Source organism: Corvus cornix, chromosome 11 (genome assembly GCF_000738735.6).
Source record: "Corvus cornix cornix isolate S_Up_H32 chromosome 11, ASM73873v5, whole genome shotgun sequence".
Taxonomy (NCBI): domain Eukaryota; kingdom Metazoa; phylum Chordata; class Aves; order Passeriformes; family Corvidae; genus Corvus; species Corvus cornix.
In genome coordinates this window covers 16,122,833-16,141,815 of record NC_046341.1, presented here as the reverse complement: position 1 = coordinate 16,141,815, position 18,983 = coordinate 16,122,833, and the positions used below count along the sequence as shown (strand labels likewise).

Below are 18,983 nucleotides of genomic sequence, written 5' to 3'. Positions count from 1 at the left end.
GACTCCTAAGTAAAGTGAAATAAGTGAAATATATTTGCAAAACTCAGATCTTAGTGTGTAAAATATTATCTACCAAAAACCTGTTAGCTGCCAATGAGTATATATTAAAATTGCAGAAAAAGCAGCATTATTATAAACCAATAAAATCTACTTTCCATTAATGAGTGTTCACCTACAGAAGGTATTTTGCAGTTAAATTTTCTGAGTTTGCTATGCCTAAATTAGAAAAAGATGTGACCAGATCATACTGTAGAAATGAGAGAATGAAGCATCTAGGGTGGCTTGGGTCCAGATTTGAACCTTTAAAATCTCCCAAGTTAAACCTTGACTGTGGAATTCAGATGTCTCCTTCCCTGGACTTGTTCCTCTTGCTGTTTAAGAAGAGTTGATTGGATGTCCCACTTCTGTGACAGCCCACAGGGGCCTGAAAAAAGGACTAATACTTGGCCCAGCTTGGTATCTTCTTGCCCTTTTCCTTTTCTCAGTCATGTCCTTCTCCCTCAGCTGTACACCACAAGATGCTCTCCCTCTTTTCCTGGGTTCCACTTGTGTGCTCTTCAAAATAATAGAGTAGCAGTGAAACATTATGAATTAACTCCTGATATGGTGATTTTTAATTTTTATTTTTTTGTCTGAGAGTTTTGTAGAGAGTTGTATTTATGTATTATTCTGGTGTTGTTTTGTGCTGTTTCCAGCTTTTCTTCTTTCATGTGACATCTCCAGTGTATTCACATTGCCAGAACTGGCAGAAATCATATGACAGGCTATGCATTGTTTTAAGAAACTTGGATCATAACCATCACTAAATTGAGTAGGAATCTGAAAATAATAAATGCAGTAATGAATGTGACAGAATATAAAGTGCACTGAAAAGCAAAAACTAAATGCAGATTTATTATAATTTATCTCAACAGGAAAATGGTCAACAACAGTGCTTGGGGAAGTGTTTGCACCAGATCAGGATGACTGGGACAATAAAACATTTCTCTCTGAAGGAAAACTGCTCAAGTGAGGATTGTATTTCTGTCAAAATGAGTAATATTTATGCTTCTGTAATTATTTTGCTCACCATGTATTTCTCTGTGTTCAGGATGTGCATAAGGCCAGGGTTACTGAGTGTATTAAGAGATGTACCTTTTGAATGCTCTTCTTCTTTTTCACTTGAGTTACTAGGTATTAAGAAATTAATGCATGAAATATTTTTTCCAAGACAATGCAGGATCGCACCATGATGTTGATTTTTATTCAGATGTCATAGTTAATTTACTTAAAAATGTGTGTCCTGTAAGCTCCAGTTTAAAAATAAGCAGAGTTTCTAACACTTGCTCTCAAATGTTAGGGTTGATGGAATACAAATCCTGAATTTAAAAGCAAAGAATGGAGTCATTTCATCAAAAATGAAAGGGAATTTGGTGCTCTCCTGTGATGGCTAAATTTACAATTGCATATGAAAACCATGACTCAGATTAGTGGAAGTTTTTTCCAGTTAATTGAAATGTTGAATTGGACACTTAATTCCTACTTAGACATTATTTGTTCATATTTTAAAGTGAGATGGTTTATGGCATAACTGTATGGTGTTTGAAAGGGAAAAAAAGGATGTGAAAGTGAATGCAAATTTTGGTCTGTGCTGTGACTAAAAGTTTAAAAGCTTTATGTAGCCTAAAATTAAAGACTGACTTTCTGTCCATCTGCAGCCCATGGACCTGTTTCCATATTAAGAGGTTACTGTTCCATAATGGTCATGGAATATTTCCATAATTGCTGATTACTGGTCCTTTGAGGTGTCAAATGAAGATGCCGTGAGAGATTTTATACAGACTTACCCTGTTCCAGATAGAGATGTGAGAATCTGGAATGATAAGTGTGGTTTTGTCACTTCCTACTACTGACCTCAGAGGCTTGCCCATGATGACTGTGCTGAACCACGTGGTTCAACAGCACACTGCTTTTGTTCCAATTTGGGAAAGGCTGAGTGGCAGGAACAGCTTTTTATAACATTTCCAGATTGTCATTTCTCAGTTAAGGTGGCTGAGGTGCCTTTCTGAGGTTGTTGGATAATTCCCATAAGTTTTGGTCCTGTAACCTTCATAGTAACATTTAAGGCCTTCTGAATCATGTCAATGAATAAAGTAAGTCCTCAACTTTGATTTGTTAAGATTTCCTAATTGAAGGTTTCTGTGTAGATCTTTCAGATTAAATCAGAGGACTGGGTCTTTGCTGATGGTGGATAACACTCCTCAGGGAATATACAACTTAAGAGTTAGAGTTTCTGATGGAGTTTGTCCTGATGTTATATCTACAGTACAAATCCACATCAAAGACCTGGAAAATGAAGCCATACAAAACTCAGCCACTGTGCGTTTCTCAGGTTGGTTTTATTTGCCGGTGAGAGTTTAGATCAGCTGCTTCTCTAACTTAATGTTTATGTGGTGTAGGTATTATCATATCAATATTTGATATGCTTATCACTGTAGGGTACTTTCTGGTATGTTTCTATATTGTTAAATAAGAAATAAATTGAGAAATTAACCTCTGAGCTCCCTGTATTTCATGTTTATCTATTTTCGAATCTCATAAGCAGGTGTCACAGCAGAGGAGTTCATAAGGAGAGATGAACATGGCAAAACAAGACATGGCAAGTTCAAGGAGTTCCTTGCAAAACTGTTACCTGCTAAGCTGAGTGATGTCATTGTCTTCAGTGTGATGAACAGGGATGGAAAACAGACAGATGTGAGATTTGCAGTCCGTGCTAGCCCGGCCTATTACAGACCTGAGAAACTACATGCGGAGATGGCAGCCTTTAAAACTGAGGTTTGTTCTCTGGGGTCATCTGTGGAACTCACCCAAACACTGAATTTGCAGGGTGTATATCCCAAACCCCAGTGGAAAAATATTCTGTATCTACAGATAAGGGTTTTATTGCTTTATTGCACTCAGAACAAAAACACTTGTCAAACAAGTGTTTAATTCAAGCTTTCTCTCTTCTTTTTAGTGCCATACATACTGGTATTGTATGGTTGTACTAAGTTCTGGTTCAATGAATGTAATCACTGGGGAGCTTCAGAAGAATGGGTCTCCACTGGTGTCATGGGGTAGATACCTGTGTTTTCTCCAGTCAGTGTTTCATTGTGTAATCCCCAAATCCCCTCATCATCAGCTTGTGTTTAGACACTTGGAGTGGAGGCTTGATGCCACCTTGACAGAAATTGTACAGTACAAAGAGGTGACACTTCACAGAAAAAATCCTGCTGGAAGGAATGTGTGGGATAGAGGAACAGTTGCAACAGGTAAGTGAGATGGAGACAACCAATCCTGTGGCTGCATTAATCTCACAAAGGACAACTTCGAATACAAAGTCACACCCTCCCCCAACTTCTTTTACTGTTGTAAAGGGAAGATAGGTTTTGGATGGAAGATGTTTTCTGGCCCTTCCTGGTGTTCCCTAAGTGTCCTGCTCTCTTAGCATGCCCTCTAACTCAGTTACACAGACACAGTCTGTCTTGGCCACACCTGGATTTTTCTGTAGTCCTGCACAAAGGCAAAGTGACACTGCTCAGGTTTTCACTCGCCCTGGCCATATTTGGGTTTAATACATGGTCCATCGTATGGATGATTTTTCCCAAAGAGAAATCAGCACTTTCCATTTGTGTGACTATGGTAGAGTCTGCCTGAGTCTGGGAACCAAACAGGGTTGCCTTAACTTACCACCTGCCTCCATCTTGGTGTATCTTAATGGCTCTGTGGATTATGAGAGTCTTCAGAGTGACCACATAGGAAATGCCAGAGAGTATTCATGAAGGGTAATGACTGCTTCTTTTGGATATTTATTGAATTACTGCAACAATAATATAGAAAATCCCACAGATTTCAAATATTCTCTGCCATAATATGTGACAAGCGAATTCATCGAAGTGGTAACAAGGGGATTACTTCACGTATTTTAATGAAAAAATATGTTTGTATTAATTATATACCCCCTTTCAATATTTAATGAATAGCTTCAGTGAGTAATCACCAATAGTTCACAGAAAACCAATCATAGCTGGAGAATTCCTCCAGCAGTTTTTCTGTGTGTATAACTATAAATATAGAAAATAAGTAATTAGCACTGGAATTATTCATTGAATTGCTCCATAAATAATATGTTTGCATCACCTCCTGGGGATATAGTTTTACAACAGCAATTTTTATTTAGCAGAAAAATAATCCATCCTAATACTTTAAAGAAGCCAAGGTTGTTTATATACAGTTTTTTCTAGAACAGTATTACGTAGATGTCTAAATATGCATTACAGACTCTCCACTGATGGTGATAAACATGGGCAGTGGACACAGACCTGCATTGACAGGATGTATCATATCACTATAGAGTATACTCTGTGCCTTTGGGGGCATGGGCATCAATACATGCTATGATGTTTGAGAATATAGGGACAAAGGATTATTAAGGTCAAAGTTCTTACAGTGGTGAACTGAGATGACTACACAAATGAGAAGAAATGTATTTGTTTTGATCTTTTCAAATCTTACTTTTAAGATATTTGCCATAGGTTTTACCATTTGGAAAAATCCCCATATTAAATACATAAAATTCTAGAGTTGTTAGTTTTACATTTGTATACCTTATTCATTTGTGTACCACTGTGAGAGTAGTGAGCCCTTTTGCCTCACTTACCCAAACTCAGGTTTGGGTACTAAATACACATTTCAGTGTATTTGAATCACCAAATACAGATCAAATACAGATCTGAAGCTTTATAACAGACACCTGTGCAAAATTCCCAAATAAGTGGAAGGAGCAAACTCTGATAATTTAGGTGTGTAGGCTGAAGAACAAAAAGCCAGGACTAATGGCAGCCCTGTTCTTGCCTCATACTGTGAGTGGCTCTCTTCCTCCCTCTCTGCCAGTGCTTCCTTGCTCTGTTTGGCATGGAAGCTGTGATCCTCAGAGTCAACTATTTCTACATTACCAGACCTGTGTTTACATGAGGCTTTTTCTATTTGGTACTTGGGCTTTGAGGTGCAACAGTGAACCAGCAAAGATTAACGTGGCATAGAATACAGTATTCAGTATGCTGAATTGACTCTGTTTTTTTCCACACAGTTTGACATGAAATGTAAATTTATGGGGCACAAATCATTAGACTGAATCCAAGTTGCTACAGAGTTGTCTTGTCAGGTCACTTTCTGTGGACATGATTATTGAAGCAGCTCAGCTCTGCATTTTCCTATGTCTGTATCCTTTTGTGTGAGATAATGTAAGAAATAATAGCTGGGTGTTACTGCTGGCTTGAGCTGAAACACACCTGTTGCTGTTGGGGTGCAGAGAGGTGTGATGAAGATGCTGCAGCTCAGAATGTGGAGTTGTCTGCTCTCAGAGCTTTGGTCCTTGGAAATAATGTTAATTAGACCAGTTACAGATTCAACATGTTCACAGTCAATCACGTCAGTGACTAAGTTTTTAGGAAATGCTGCTGCTGTAATTTTTTAATTAAATGTTTCCTGAATTTTTCAAATTACTTTGCTTTCCTGTGTAATCAGGGATGTTACTAAGTAATATTCAAGAAACTAAAACACTGCATTTAAGTCTCTGATGGCTTCGATTTTTCAGAATTGAGGTAAAAGCCGTTATTAGGATGAAAGTGGTGATGTGTTGAACTGTCTTTTCCCGTAGATCCAGTCAGCTCTACAACTTAACATTTCCCAGATCGATGTTGACGAGTGCAGGAGTGCCAACTGCAGTGAGGGCTGTACAAACCACCTCAGTGTGAGCGACATCCCCACGGTGATGGATACCGGGAGCGTGTCCTTTGTGTCCCTCACCACCTCCACCCACGGGATCTGCACCTGCTCCGCCCGTGAGCAGCTGCACCAGCCCTGCTCCTCCTACCCTCGCAGCCCCTGCCTCAATGGGGGCATTTGTACTGACACTTTGAATGGCTACAGGTGAGGAAACTTGCACTGCACATTATGTCTCCCTTCTATTTTTAAAGGCTCGAGTGGTGCTTACAAGGTACCGGTGTGAAATAACCATAAATGTACTTCTGACTGAAGGAGAAACAAAAAACCCCACAAGTGCACTGGGATGTAAACCTAATGGCAACAGGGGCTTTCCTGATGACCCCAATGGGGCTGTGGTCCCAAAAAGTGCATGAGTAACAAAACCCTGGGGAGCACACAGTGGTATAATTAACACGTGTCTTTTTTTAAGAGCACCTAATTCAGTATGAAGGCATGTGTGCCCTGTTTTTTTTCTCTTTTCCAGGAGAGTAATAGTAAGGGTGAATATCAGTGGTAGCAGCAGGGATGTAGGAGTGAAATGTAGTTCAAACAGTGGGTAATAAGGAGCCTAAAAAGCATTAGATAGTAAACTTGCTTTATTATAGCATCACCTGGCATGCAGCAGTATTCTCTTAGTGAAATTAATTCCAGCTAGGAATTAACCTCCCTGAGGTTAATTTACTCTGTAATAAATAGATGTTTGGTGTTCTGTGTTACTTATTTAGGGAAAAAGTTCATTGTTCTCAAAAACTTGGCCTCAAAAATACTTTTTTTTTTGAGGGAGTTAATATAGGGAATAAAAATACTTTGTACTCTTAGAGTATTTTAATAATTGCCAAGCACCCCTGAGAATCTGCTAAAATCTTTGTTTTGCTGATTTTTTAAACTGTGATTTAGTTCTGCATTTGCTGCATGTAAAACCAAAAAATAACGCTGAACATTGGGGAATTCTGACTATTTCTTTTGTTTATGGTCTTTCAGATGTCTTTGTCCTGCTTCCTTTCATGGACCAGACTGCCAGCAGACTAAGCACAGTTTCCATGGAAATGGTTATGCATGGTTTCGTCCCATCAGACCTTGTTTTGAAAGCTCACTGTCTCTAGAGTTTATTACTGTGGTTCCAGATGGACTTTTACTATATAGTGGCCCTTTATCAGATCCAGAACCTGGGAGTACAGAAAACTTCATTGCAATAGGTACTTCTGCAAAAGTGTGTGGAAAAATCAAATGTCTTTTGGGAATGGATTGCTTGTGACCAGTGTAATAATTGGCCTATGAATTCTGTATTTCCATTTAATGAGGTAACTTATTTTCTGGTTTGAAAATATTTTGAAGCATTTCCTAACAAGTCTTTCTCCTTTGATGTCTATTTTTGTAGCCTGCACCTCTGGCTTTAGGTTCATCACAGAGTTGTAGAAATGAAGGGGAAAGCAAAACAGACAGATTGATCTATATAAAAAAATAATCTGCCTGGAAAAACTGTAGTGCTATAAAGGAATTTAGGTGCTTTGAAGATAGGTATTACATGAGTAGTGCAGTCATAGTCGCATGTCACTCTTGTTTGGTAAGAGGAGAAATCCACTTAAACTGTCTTGAGTCTGGGGGCAATTTTGCACACTTTTTTGAACAGGCAGTGATGTGATGGATGAATCCAGCCCCATGTGCCACTGTGGGAAGATTCATACACAAGCAGAACTCAGTGCTTTATGTTGACACACATTTAAAAGGCTACTGGTGTTTGTTTTTTGTGAATTAACATAGAAGATGCACAGTATGGTTGGCATTTTATATTTTCCTGATTAATTGAAAGGTAATATGGTTGGATAGTTAATCACGTACCTCTTTTTTTTTGCCTTGCTTTGCAGTTTCTTGTAAATTTGAGTAGAAGATGGGAGGGAAGAAACCTGGATGTACTAATTGTTTTAGAGCATCATAAAATTGCAGGTTGCTTCTCAGGAATTAGTTTCAGTGTTTTGACAGAGAAGTGGAATAATCTAAAGTATATAAGTAAATAATATACTGAATGAGTACTTCTGCTTAATAGAAGACACAGAGTGTAACTCTAGTTATTTCTGTAGTGAACCCCCTGTATGTGACTAGCAATAACCATTAAATCAGTACAGTCAGTAACTGCTGAGATATCCAAAAGTGAAAGATTCAAGTAGCCGAATTTAATTTCTTGCTCATGTTGTATTAGAACTCTCTAGTGGCATTCCTGTGCTGAAGATGAGCCATGGCTCAGGTTTTGTGGTGCTGCAGTTTCCAAGTAATCTGAACGTAGCAGACAAGAAGTGGCATCGACTGGAAGTCAGAACCAATGGTCAGGTCAGTTATTGGATTTTTTTTTTTCTATATCTGGATATTAATATTTCCCATAGCATTTCTTTGTGCAGAGACAGGACAGTAGAAAGAAAAGACTGGGTAATTATATATATTGTCCTAACAGTTCTTGTAGATTTGATGAGTAATAGAAATTTTGGGAAGACCTCATTGTTAATTCCAAATCCACGGATGTTGTAATCCATATTCTGGAATCAGAGGAATCTCTTTGCCTTTTTTAAGCTCTGCAGCAGCACATGTAGAATGTGGACACTAGAATCCATTACTTATGCACAAAAAGCAGATAATTATTTACTTGCAAATGCAGTTACAGATCTTGTGTAAGTGGTTAAAATACTCAGAAGCATAAATAAAGTGCAGAGCTAAGTAGCTCCTTTTGCTAAATGGTTCCATTTTGGCTCTCCTGGTTATTGAAAGATGGAAAACAGAACAGGGAAAAACCCAACCCTTTTTGCTTGATGGTATGCAAGAAGTAAAAGATCAAAATTTGATATAACATGTTTATTGAATTGTGCAGCAACTGTTGCCTGAGTAGTGCTGTGTTCTGGCACAGGATGTTCGGTTCACTCTGGACCGGTGCATTGCAGCCACGGTGTCGGAGATAGAAGGGGTTGGCAGGTGGTTGTCCACTGAAGATCGCACAAATTGTGAAGTCTTTGGGTCTGTTCCACGGAGAGCAAGGTACATTCCTGGAGATTCCCTGACAGGCAGTTGGTTCCAAGGCCTGTGAACATTTTATCTGTTAGATTGAAGCCAAGTTATTGATGACTGGGAGCATAAAAAGTATTTCCTCTTTTCTTGGACCTTCTAGGCCAAGCCTGGACCTTAAAGCACTAAACAAATTTTAAGGAACCAGTCTTCCCCTGAGTAGTGTCGCAGTACTAAGTGACAGCCCCAGACCACTGTGGCTGTTACTGGAGCTTTTGTGGGTCCTGTGTACCATCCTTCACCCAGAGAATTTCTCTCTGTTCATCAAGTCACTGTGAGCCTGCTCTTGAAAACCTCATGAATTTAGGCCAGTTGGCTTTGGAGTCCTGGGTCCAGTTTGTGCCCCACAGTGCAGGGTGGACAAGGAGCAACTGGGTACAGTCCAGAGAAGAGAAATGACTGTGATCAGCTCACCCTGAGAGTAAGAATCAAGAATGAAGGAATTGAGGTCAGCTAACAGAAAGAAGGGAAAACTGAGGAGAGATACGATAAGTCTCAGTGTGTATAAAAGAATGGTACAAAGAGGATTTAGACAATCTCTTCTGTACAGGGCCTAAAGTTACAGTGAGGAATATTCGGGTTATATTTTAGGGAAACCTTTGTACTAACAAAGATATTGGAGCTGTGACATAGATAGTCCCAGCAAGCATTCTGATGAGCATTGGGATTAAGCCTTGTCCACAGCTGCGTGGAGCTCTCCTCGTCATGAGAGGAGCACAAAAAAGGGGGAAAATATAAGGAAAAGTGAATACAAAAGAAATGAATTGATAACTCTGGGGAAAAAAAAGTATGAGGACTAAAATACATAGAGCTCTTTGGCTTGGAGAGATGATCGGGAGACAGTGCAGAGACTGGACATGTTTACCATGCCTTTTAGACCACATGGACCCAACTTTTAGGTTTCTGACCTTTGTCATACACAGAATAGTCTTTGTTGTAGTATTCCTACAGCATAGGATGACAGTGCACACACAGAACACTTGAAGGAGAATTTGGTGTCTAGAATATCACAGATGTTTCTGACTTGAACACAAACATATCCAAAATGAAATAGTGTCCCACAATTAAACTTCCAGTAGGTTTCACTGTCACATTTAAAACAATGCCCTTTATTTTAAAGGGCCAACATCTCCTCAATGACTATTTCAGAGAGAGAAGATAAAGTAGTTGCATTCTATTGTTATGTTATAAAGTCTGTGTTATTTGGAAATGCAGTGTATTTATTTATCTGCCTGTGTTTGAAGGTAGATGCACATCTATTTTTATTATTTTTATGATTTTTAAAGGTATTTGAATGCAAACCATGTTCTCCAACTGGGTGGTGTGAAAGAGTCATTACCATATTCCTACCCACAATTGCTACACAAGCATTTTTCTGGTTGTTTGCGCAATTTCATCTTGGATACTCAGGTAAGAGCAGAGTAACATTTGCTTTAGCAGAGGAGAAAACTTTGTTATTTAATTTTTGGGAGATTTATATTACACATGAAACTTCTGCTTCCATTAATGTATTCAATGCCCACATGCATCAGTGAAAGATAGAAGAAAATTCTGGGGTTTTCTGTGATAATTAGAATAACTACCTTGAAAAGTTATTTCTCAGTACAAGGAGATGTATTAATGAGCCAAGAACTGTGTGTTTGCTTATCCCCTGCTTCATGCAGCTGTTCTCCAAGCTTCTTTATGCATTCAGGGAACTTCTGAATGGCAATTGTATAACAGTACATTTATGCCAGCTGTCTGCTTTGTTAGGAAGTATTAGGGTTTTTTTGCTTTCATAGTCAGTTGAGTTTATTCAAAGGCAGAATATGCTCTTGATAAAATCAGCTGAAGTCTGAATGTCAGAAAGCAAACTTAGTAACTTAAGCAATGCAGATGAGGAACAGACAGTGAAGTGGTGCATCTATTTCTGTTTAAAAATAAAATGTTTCTCGAATAATATTTTTGTGTCATGAATTTTCTCTTGAAGGTATATGACCTTCAGTCTCCTGCAGAGTCCCTGAACAGCTTCCCTGGGTGCACCCTGACGGATGGGAGCTGTGAGACCATGGGATCTTCTTCCTGTGGTATCCACGGGAGGTGCCTTGGAGACTGGGGCTCGTTTGCATGTCACTGTTTGCCGGGCTACCACGGTTATCGATGTGATAAAGGTGAACCCTGTTTATCTGTTTCATTATTGGTAGGCTGCTAAATTTTACAGTACAGGAAACTTCAAATCTTTGCAGGTAATATTGCTGAGGTGATTTCTGATGTTTACATTATGTAAAGCCATGTTGCAGTGTAGTTGCTTCTGATTGTTAACAATTTCTTTTCTAATTCCCTTTGAGAAATTGCTTTCTTGGTATGGGATCATTTCTTTAATCCTGAGGGTGTTTGTGCAATGACTGTATAATGACATGTCTGCATGAGAAAAAAATTAAGAAAAAAAAAATTTATTACAGTTGTTTGCATCTGTCTACACTTTCAGAAATATCGAATAACCTAAAAAATATGAGTGTGCCAGTACCACTTTCTGTGCAGAATTAGATACATACAACTGGAACTAGAAATCACTGCTCTGCTGCCGTCAGGAAGAGACTGCTGGCTTAAGGAGCTGTGCTTTGGGAATAGCAGGATCTGTAGCTCTCATGGAGCCAAAGTTTACAGCAGAAAGACAACTATAAAATAGCACGTTGTGAAATTTGATCATGGTACTTAATACATGGTCTGCAGTCTCTTGTCTTGGTCAGAGGTGCTGCTTCCCTGCTGTCATCCCATGTGAGCATTGTAAGGAAGAGCATTAGCAGGATCAAGTTGGGTGGGAGAACACCTCTTTACAGAGAAAAATGAAGCGAGAGAGTGACTGGGGAAGCTGGCTCGGAAATAAATGCAGGGGTATGTCCCAAAAGACAAGCTGTCTCACAGATCCATGCTGTGCATTGCAATTGTTTCCTTTTACTTTCAACTCTTCTTACGACATTAAGGGAAATAATGATACTTCCCTCTCCTCACGAGATGGTTTAAAGGTTTCTATCCCCTTCAGTGGCCAAGGAGTACATGTTTGAGGCAGGCAGCCACATCCGCTACCAGCTCCCTGTCAGTGTGTCTGCCCGCAGGACGCTGTTTGAGGCCCTGGTGCGCACCCGGCAGCCCGACAGCGTCATCACCACCATGCTGTCCCGGGGCAAGGACGAGCACATCACCCTGCAGGTGAGGGGGCACCCCACACAGAGACACTGTGACATCAGTGCCAGAGACAGCTCAGAGAAACACTCACTTAAGAGATGGAAAATGAACAAAAAACTTAGGCTGACCAAGACTTGGGAATTTGTTTTACGGATACGTGTGGGTCTGATGCTTTACTTGAGATATTGACCACTCAGCTGTGGTATCTCGTCAGATTTCAATGGCAGTTGCAGTGAAATACAGTTTCTATACAGTATAGGATGAATAGGGTGTGTACCTGGTGTCCTTTTGAACCATGTGGCCAATTCTGCATAGTTCAGACTCTGCGAAGCAAGGTGCCTGTGGCAGTTCTAATTTATGCAAGAGAGATCAATTACTCCAGGTGGCTTAGATATTACTGTGAGTATATTGCTACCATATTTAGGTCGCCTAGTTCAGTAGCACGTGAAGTATTTTTATATTACACTTAAATGTGCAGTGTAAACATACCCTAAATTTAAACAAATGCTTTAAGATTGAAGTTACAGGCCAATACAAAATGCCAGGCAATGACTTTTCTTTTTTTGCTATTTGTTAATTATCCACAAGGTTGTTCAGGGACTCTTAGTGGTCTCATACAATCTGGGTGATGGGGACTATTCTGTAAGCCTTCCCTCCTACCACGTTGATAATGGTGAATGGCATCACATCACACTGGAGAGAAACGAAAATGAATTTACTCTTCGCCTTTACGAAGGAGGTGGGAAGAGAGAGATTACTAAAGCAGCAGGAATATACAAGGAGATTGTCATTGACCCCAGTAGCTTGGTCCTTGGAAACACGTACCCATTCAATCAAAACAAGAGTTTTCAAGGTAGGAGTTCTTGATCTCATTGTTCATAATATGGATCTTTAAAAACGAAGGCATATTTCAGGAAACCTTCTTGTTTATGTAGAGCCCAAAGTACAGGGATGTCCTGCATGACACTTTGCCACAGGAACAGATAAGCTGTTCTGACCAGGAGAAGGTACAGCAGATAATTGTCAGCAAATGCACTTGGCTACTGGACTTGGAACAATGATGGTCACCTCTTGCTTTGGCTGCAGAGTGTTTGTACCTGGAGATCCAGAAGCTTCTCCTGGGTGGACTGTGGATGGCTCCCTGCCTTGGATAGACAGAGCTGGTTCAGTGCATGGTTCTGTCCAGTCTGTTTGGTAGCTCTCGTTCCTTCCCAAACACATCTGTTCCTGTGCTGAAAGGAATTTTTCCATTTTATATGTGAATTGCATAGCACCCACCAAATCCTGGTTTATTACCTCTGTATTACTGGATTTTATACTCAGTCAAAGCATTAACTAAAATTAGAAATGGTTTATTGAATTAGAGCTAAAAATCTGAATTTTTAGCAACTGAATGGATGAGGTCATGGTGTCTGTTAAAAGCAAATCAGTTCCAGCCTGGAAATTGAGTAGTTCCACAAAGGAGAAATATAAAGAATTTTAAGTCTGGGATATCCATGGCAGCTCTTTGCTCTGAGCTCAGCTGGAAGTTTGGCCTTTGCTTAAACCCACAGTGTAAGTAAAGCACAGCAGCACAGCTTTTATTGTCAAGGAAGACACATGGCTGCTGGTTAAATGCACCTGGTGTCTGTAGGTCACCTCTCTCCCATGCCCTTCACCTCTTTAACCAGGTCCTAGTAAATCCATTCAGAACAACCTGGTCACGTTTTCACCAGGCAAAAGTACTTCAGTGAGTAATACAAAAGTGCCTGGAGAAAAATTAAATAGAGTAATAATTTACAATGTAAGTGTATCACAAATTATTTAGAAAAATATTGTTTTCTATTGCTTTACTAGAAGAATCCAATAAATAAAGTTTATGATGTGAATTAGGGAGCATATTTTGAATTTTTTATTTATGGGAGTAATAGTGTTTGTTTTTAAGTAAATAAAGAAGTCAAATGGTTGCGTGAATATCATTTTAATTAGGACAATTAATGTTGCTGCTATGTAGCTGAAACTTTAAGGACTTCAAAGTCATAAAATGTACTTAATTTATCAAAGTATATGTTTTCATACTGAGGCATCTCGTGCATACAAAGTTAATGTCACACATCTTCAGTACAAATTTTCTATCTCTGATTGAAGACTCTTTCCCCATTATTTGTGGTTTGCTCTTCACACTATAAAGTTAAGCTGTAAGCTACAATTTAAAATCAGCCAAACACATTTTTACTGGTGCATTGAAAAATAGAACAGGTTATCCACGTGTAACAGATTTTCCACAATATTTGGACTTTTTGATGGAAATCACAGTGGAGGGGTACATATTCCACTGACTTTAACTCAGGCAAATAGGGGCCCTGTCATGGTTTAACCCCATCCAGCCTCCAGCCCCTCAAAGCCTCTCGCTCACTTCCCTACCAGCAGAATCAGGGAGACAATCAGAAGGGTAAAAGCTGGAAGATCCCTGGGTTGAGATAAAGACAGTTTAATAGGGAAAGCAAAAGCCATGCATGCAAGCACAGCAAAACATGGAATGAATTCCCTGCTTCCCATGGACAGGCAGGTGTTCAGCACCTCCAGGAGAGCAGGGCCACATCCCGTGGAATGGTTACCTGGGGTGGCAAACACATTCACTCCAAACATCTCCCTTTCCTCCTTCTTCCCCTCACTGCATGCATCCTGTGCATGATGTGATGATATGGTCTGGAATATCCCGTGGGTCAGCTGGGGTCACCTGTCCTGGCTGTGTCCCTTCCAAGCCTCCTGTGCATCCCACCTTCCTTCCCAGCATGGCCCTACAAAAGCCAGGAAAAAGCCTTGGGTCTGTGTGAGCCCTGCTCAGCAAGAACAGAAACATCTCTATATTATCAATCCTGTGTTCAGCACAGATCCAAAACACAGCCCCACACCAGCCTCTGGGAAGAGAAATAAGTCTGCCCCAGCCAAAACCAGCACAGGCCTGCAGCAGCACTTGATTCTCATGGAAAATGCTGGGAATTTTGATATAAAACTTTAGCAAATTCAGTCCAAAAATGAAGGACAAGGCTATGAAAGTTTAAGTGGATTCAGTCCTGGATTTAAACTTTGATAGCCTGTGTCCTTTGTTAAGCATAAACTGCCAAATCTTACAGCTGCTTCAAATGATCTTGCTGAATGGTTTTTAAAACTGTCTCTTTGTGCCTTGCTGCAGGATGTATGAAGGATGTCAGATTTAACAACTACAGAATCCCTCTGGACACTCATGGGAAGGAGATGGTGTCAGTATTGAGTGCCCAAGGCGTCAAAGAAGGCTGTTCTTCGGAGGCCTGTAGGAATAACCCTTGCAACCAGGAATTTATTTGTATTGATTTGTGGATGATGCACGAATGCAGGTAACTGGTGAAAATAGAAGCACAAAACCTTTCAGAATGAGGTGGGAAGGGGTGGATGTTGAAGTGTGGAGCTTGAAGGCTGCCCCTGGCAAACCTCATCAAATCCCTGGAACCACAGTGGCATACAAAGCTGTACACCTGCATCGGCAGCAGGTTGCTCTGTCCTTACAGGCACCACCCTCAGCTGATTTAAATCAGCCTGGCTCCAGGGATTCTGGAGCAAGTTCAGCTGCCTGTCTAATGGAAAACATTTAAAGAGAAGCAGCAAATCCAGAATGTTTATAAACCCTGGAACCAGGACAGGAGGGTGTGTGAGCTGGAGTGGCACAGTTCCCTGGCTGTGCTGTAAAGCTTGTGTTGTGCAGTGTCAGTGCTTTCTCCTGTGAGGGTCTGACTCCTTACACAGCCCCAGCCTATTACGTCTGTTCCCTCCCAGGCTCCTCCAGCTGCCTGAGGAACACCACACTATTAAGCTCAGATTCTTGTGTGTATGGCTGGGGCTGGGGTCAGGACAACACTAATTCCTGTTGGTTGTGGTGTGCAAATGTACACTTTACTTACAAACACCTTAATGTTGCACACAATCCTGACTGCCACTGTGCACACAAATGGAGTTCTCTAACTCTGGAAACTCAAAGAACATAGCACAGCTTGTCCTGCCTAGCCAGAACTGCAGACCCCAACCCACCTGGTTTTGATAAGGATAATCTTGCAGAAGGCAGTGGAACTACCAGAGTTCTGAAAGCCCCAGACATACGGGTTTGAAGTTGTGGAGCATGGCTACCTCGGGAATAGCTACAACCTGTAATGATTTCGCGTACCTTACTCCCAGTGGCTGCTTCAGAAACCGTGCAGAGTGTCACCAAAGTGTGTTTTAAAATCTTCAGTGCTGCCTGTCATGGCTGTTTCCTCCCAATCTAATGGTCCCATTTTGCCTTGGTGTGAGCAGCTGCCCTGCAGGACACATGATCCTGGAGAACGCCTCAGGCCGGCAGTGCGTGTACACGGCGTGCGCCGAGCAGCCCTGCAACTATGGCACCTGCGTGTCGCTGTCCCTCACCGCCTTCCAGTGCCACTGCCCCGACGGCTACACCGGGCGCCACTGTGAGATCACCCTGGCCATCTTCCACAAGGACACGGGCCTGAGCTTCACCTCCCTCTTCGCCATCTGCATCTGCTTCCTGGCGCTCTTAGGTAGCTATGGCAACTATGTCTTGTATTACCTGTGGTGAGCTCACGTGTCCACCTGTCCTGAGCAGTCATCGTCTCATGTCCTGCTGAAAACTCCTGGGAGAGACTCGACTCTGCCTTCATTCCTTTACTATGGTCCTGTCACTGATTTCTCATCCCTCTGTGCATCCATTGCTAAGTGAATCAACATTTGTGAGCTATGGAAGGTCTCTGCAGTTTTGTTTTCTTCACATTTTCACTTCATTGCTGAGGGACTGTTCAGATGCATAATTGGAAGCAAATGCAATTGAACAGCAAGAGCAGAAATTACTACCAGATAAGCATTGTTTAAAATACTTCAGAGCATGAAACAGATTTTTCATGGAGAAACTTCCTGTCTGACAGGAATACCCTGGTCAGGCAGGAGCAGACTTTGCATCTTGCTAGTTGTGTCCCAGCTCCTAAACAGCTGCTTTTGGCTTCCTCAGCCATTTTCAGGCCTAGGCACTGGATCTCAAAAAGAAGAGGAAAACCAGAAGGATCTTACTAGTGAGGAAGGATCACATCTTGGAATGTTTCTTGTTTATTCAAATATCATGGAAGTTTGCCTGAGTAAAGACATGGGATTTTTCTCCTGGCTTTTAGTGTTAATGCAGTTTCATTCAGAAGTTGTTGTAAGAGTATGGAAATACCATCGTTTTCCCCAACACTGCTAGATACTATGTTTGCTATGCAAATGTGAGCAGCAAAATTGTGGGAAGCTAAGTGGTATCACAGCTCTTGGAATCCCAGATAGCTGAGGTTGATAATAGCTCTTTATGTTAGAGGAGTGCAGGGCATGGACCTGTGTGTACCTCAGTTTCAGTCCCAAGGTCATTTAGATGCTCCTCCACAGAACTGCTTCCATGTAGATATTCTGTAAGAGATTCTAGTTTCCTTAATTCACTGCACCCGTAATTTATGGCATTCAATGCTTTGAGGTGTTACTCTGAGCTTTTATCAATTTTCATAGAGTTGGTAACACAGTGACACACAAGTTTCTATAGAATGTTCAGTATCTGATGTTGAAGCTTGTCAGTTGTGTAAAATGCACTTCAGCATTTAAGAAAATTGTTTAAATCAATGAATGCTAAGGCAAAATATGCCTGAATCTTGTTTTCTAGTAAAACATCTAAAAGTAATTTCCTGTTTTGTCGTGTGTCTTCTTGTGTTTCATTTTTGTATAATTGTGTCTGTTACTGTCATCATCTTGTTACTTTTTTGTCCCCCTCTGTAATCCATTTTCTGTGACAAAGTTCAACTCCACCACAGGACAGAGACAGGTCAGAGACACCACTTGGTCTTTAACCAACTTTGAGTTGGGCTTTAAAGGGTGTTGCAAAATGCTCTTTAAAGGCTTTTTTTCTGTGTTTGATGTTCACCACACTGGAAAGTGCAAACCCCAGACATTTTCTGAGAACCCCAGAGTGCAGCCGTGCTGGCCCTGCTGCGCACTGGGGTTTACTGGTGCCTGCATCACCTCTGCTCTGCTCCTCTGTTCCCACAGCTCTGCTCAGTGCCGGCCTCCTCTGGGCCCACTGGAAGACACGCAAGGGTGTGCGTGGAGGCGTTTACCACGGCTCTGCTCATCCTGAGGATCTGGAGGACATCAGGGAAAACATCCTCAACTACAATGAAGAAGGGGGTGGGGAGCAAGATGAAGTAAGGATCACTGTTACGTTACAATTAAGAGGGGACTGGTGGATCACCATGCTAAGAAAAATGTACTTTGTGCTTTGTCCTCAGCCTTTTTTCTGCTGATTCAGCCCTGCAGTTGGCAGATTAATTATTTGGAAGGGTCTGTACACGAGGCTGCATATTTCCTAAGCAGAGATAAGTGCTTACCCATTTTAATTTGTCTTATAGCCAGTGATCCTGAGTGCATGTTGAAAGGAGCCTGTAGGGTGAGTTTAGCAGTAGGGAGCTAACAGCTGCTGGGTTTGGTTTTGGGGTTCAGGAGACACTGAGGTTCTCAGGGCTGATTTCTGCTGGAGCTCCAAGGGGTTGGAAGAGCCTGGTGTGACTGTTTCTCATGGCCAGGCTTTTCCAGAGACTGTTCCCAACAGCAGATGTTCACACCCCACGTGTTGGGAAGGGGAGGTGCTGAATTGGCTCCTCTGAAGCCCTGGGGCATGTGGTGGTTGTGGAAGAACCTTTCTGCATTTTTGTGTTTTGGAGATAAATACACCCGTGAACACAACCTGTTTGTAGAGTAGGGCAGATTATACCCAAAGCAGGTGTTATTAACATTCCTGCTGGCTGGTCTAAGGTTTTCATGTGTCAGTGGAAGGCAGAGCTTTGAAGGAAAACTGTGGATATTATAAACAAGTACTCTTAATAGATTATTTACTGACCTATAGATGCTTTCTATGTTTATAAAAGGCAAGAAACTTCATTGCCAACTGTTCATTTAATGGATTC

General features: G+C 41.1%; 1 protein-coding gene across 1 annotated transcript in view; it reads left to right on the top strand.

The window, feature by feature from the left end:
- The window catches only part of LOC104687422 (neural-cadherin-like), a 61,347-nt gene that overhangs the window by 37,872 nt on the left and 4,492 nt on the right, over window positions 1-18,983 (top strand). The window contains exons 19-32 of the mRNA XM_039558065.1: window positions 915-1,008; window positions 2,187-2,371; window positions 2,585-2,814; window positions 5,678-5,949; window positions 6,766-6,980; window positions 7,982-8,109; window positions 8,678-8,805; window positions 10,119-10,242; window positions 10,802-10,982; window positions 11,855-12,021; window positions 12,586-12,850; window positions 15,173-15,353; window positions 16,303-16,547; window positions 18,070-18,224. Coding sequence (XP_039413999.1) covers window positions 915-1,008; window positions 2,187-2,371; window positions 2,585-2,814; window positions 5,678-5,949; window positions 6,766-6,980; window positions 7,982-8,109; window positions 8,678-8,805; window positions 10,119-10,242; window positions 10,802-10,982; window positions 11,855-12,021; window positions 12,586-12,850; window positions 15,173-15,353; window positions 16,303-16,547; window positions 18,070-18,224 — 2,570 coding nt within the window. The remainder of the gene's footprint in view (window positions 1-914; window positions 1,009-2,186; window positions 2,372-2,584; window positions 2,815-5,677; window positions 5,950-6,765; window positions 6,981-7,981; window positions 8,110-8,677; window positions 8,806-10,118; window positions 10,243-10,801; window positions 10,983-11,854; window positions 12,022-12,585; window positions 12,851-15,172; window positions 15,354-16,302; window positions 16,548-18,069; window positions 18,225-18,983) is intronic.